This window comes from Limulus polyphemus, unplaced genomic scaffold, assembly GCF_000517525.1.
Source record: "Limulus polyphemus unplaced genomic scaffold, Limulus_polyphemus-2.1.2 Scaffold8299, whole genome shotgun sequence".
NCBI lineage: Eukaryota > Metazoa > Arthropoda > Merostomata > Xiphosura > Limulidae > Limulus > Limulus polyphemus.
In genome coordinates, this window is record NW_013673909.1 from 2,277 (window position 1) to 3,848 (window position 1,572).

General features: G+C 35.3%; 1 protein-coding gene across 1 annotated transcript in view; it reads right to left on the bottom strand.

Moving 5' to 3' along the window:
• Positions 1 to 232: 232 nt before the first annotated feature.
• The window catches only part of LOC111083135, a gene marked incomplete at its 3' end in the record, with an annotated part of 15,268 nt that continues 13,928 nt past the window's right edge, over positions 233 to 1,572 (bottom strand). The window contains exon 4 of the mRNA XM_022379415.1: positions 233 to 327. Within this exon, the coding sequence (XP_022235123.1) occupies positions 233 to 327 (95 nt within the window). The remainder of the gene's footprint in view (positions 328 to 1,572) is intronic.

A 1,572-nucleotide genomic window follows, 5' to 3' on the forward strand; every position in this document is an offset into this window, starting at 1 on the left:
AAATAACTCAGAGTAATATGCTGTAAACCTTTTAGCTGTATTCATTTCATATTCTTAATTGTAGTTGGAAAGAGGGAAGTTCTTAGTTTGTGAATTAAAATAATCTATAAATTGAAGTTTTCTACATTTCCTTGATCAGAATCTAGCCTTATTCATTGAAATTCATATGAATAATTAAATATTCTTTGTCTAATCTTCTTAACAGGCCCATGAACATTCCTACATTACCAACCTTTTTCCTTCTGAAGAATGAGATGTAAAATTTTCTTTGGACATCCACTTCTCAACTAATCTAATTTGATCAATGTCTTGAGAAGCACAGCTCTGCTGAAAAGGAAAGATATAACTTGATTAATATTAACTTTTGATCACTATGTACAAAACTAAAAATAAACCTGGCAATCAGTATAGCTAATTAAATACACATTTCTACTAATATAGATTAGAATACATTATTTCATCTGTTGGGTATCCCCTGCTATTAATTACAAATTCTAAGCTAACAAAACAATCTTATTAATAATAATAAAAATTCAAAAGTAATGACATTTAACATATTTAATAGTATAACCAATACTGTTCATGAAAGTAATAATAAATGAATAACATAGTATACCTTACTTAGAAACACTAACTGCTGGCAAGTAAATGTCTTTGAAAAATGTAACCTAGTATAACATCCCCGAGTTCTCTTCCTAACTCATCATTAACCGCTCCTACTGTTTAAAGACAGAGAAGATGGACAAGTACGCTACCTTTCCTGTATAAGAAATGAGACAGACCGACAAATTAATGAGTTACAGATTGAACTGGACAGCAAAATCAGGAGAAGGAAGACTGCAACACAGGAAAGGGCAAGAAGAGGATAAACATTCATAGAGTAGTGGAATTATAGGCCTAAAGAAACTAACCTCTGAGTAAAAGCCCATAGAACCCATAGTCAACTAAAATGGAAAGGCTGAGAACTATATATATGACCAGTGCAGATGAACCAAAGGAAGCAAAAGGTGGGCAGACCAATCAGGATGTGGAGAAAAAGTTTGAGACCTCAAATCAGATCATTCATTACAGGAGAGAGTGCCTGCCAAAAAGTGAGAAAATCATCCATCAGGAACCAAGGGAAGGCCAAAATGGAATGGACTAATGACTGATTGATAACTTCTGGGGAACTACAAAGAAATGAGAGTATAACCCCAGAGTGGGGTTGAGGAATTTTGAGGAGAAGAGTAGAATTCAAGAGGCTGTAGTAAAGAGAGTCCACCAGTGTAGTGGGAGAACAGAACTCCCACAGGCCTAGAGATGAGGTGTGGCTCCAGAAACATATTGCCTCTAAAACCCATGACAGCCAGCCCTCAAACAGTAGGGACTGTGGTTAGTAACAAGGTGATAAAAGAGAAGAAGGGGCAGTATATGATGCAAAACCCAGAAGTTCCCCTGCTTCTGAAAGGCAAGAAACTATAATAAGCAGAGACAACAGCGGATGAGTTTTCAAGAATAAAATGTATAAGAAATACCCACCAAAAGCCACATAACAAATAAAAAGTGCAAAACCGGTTCTGTAGAGAAAATAAT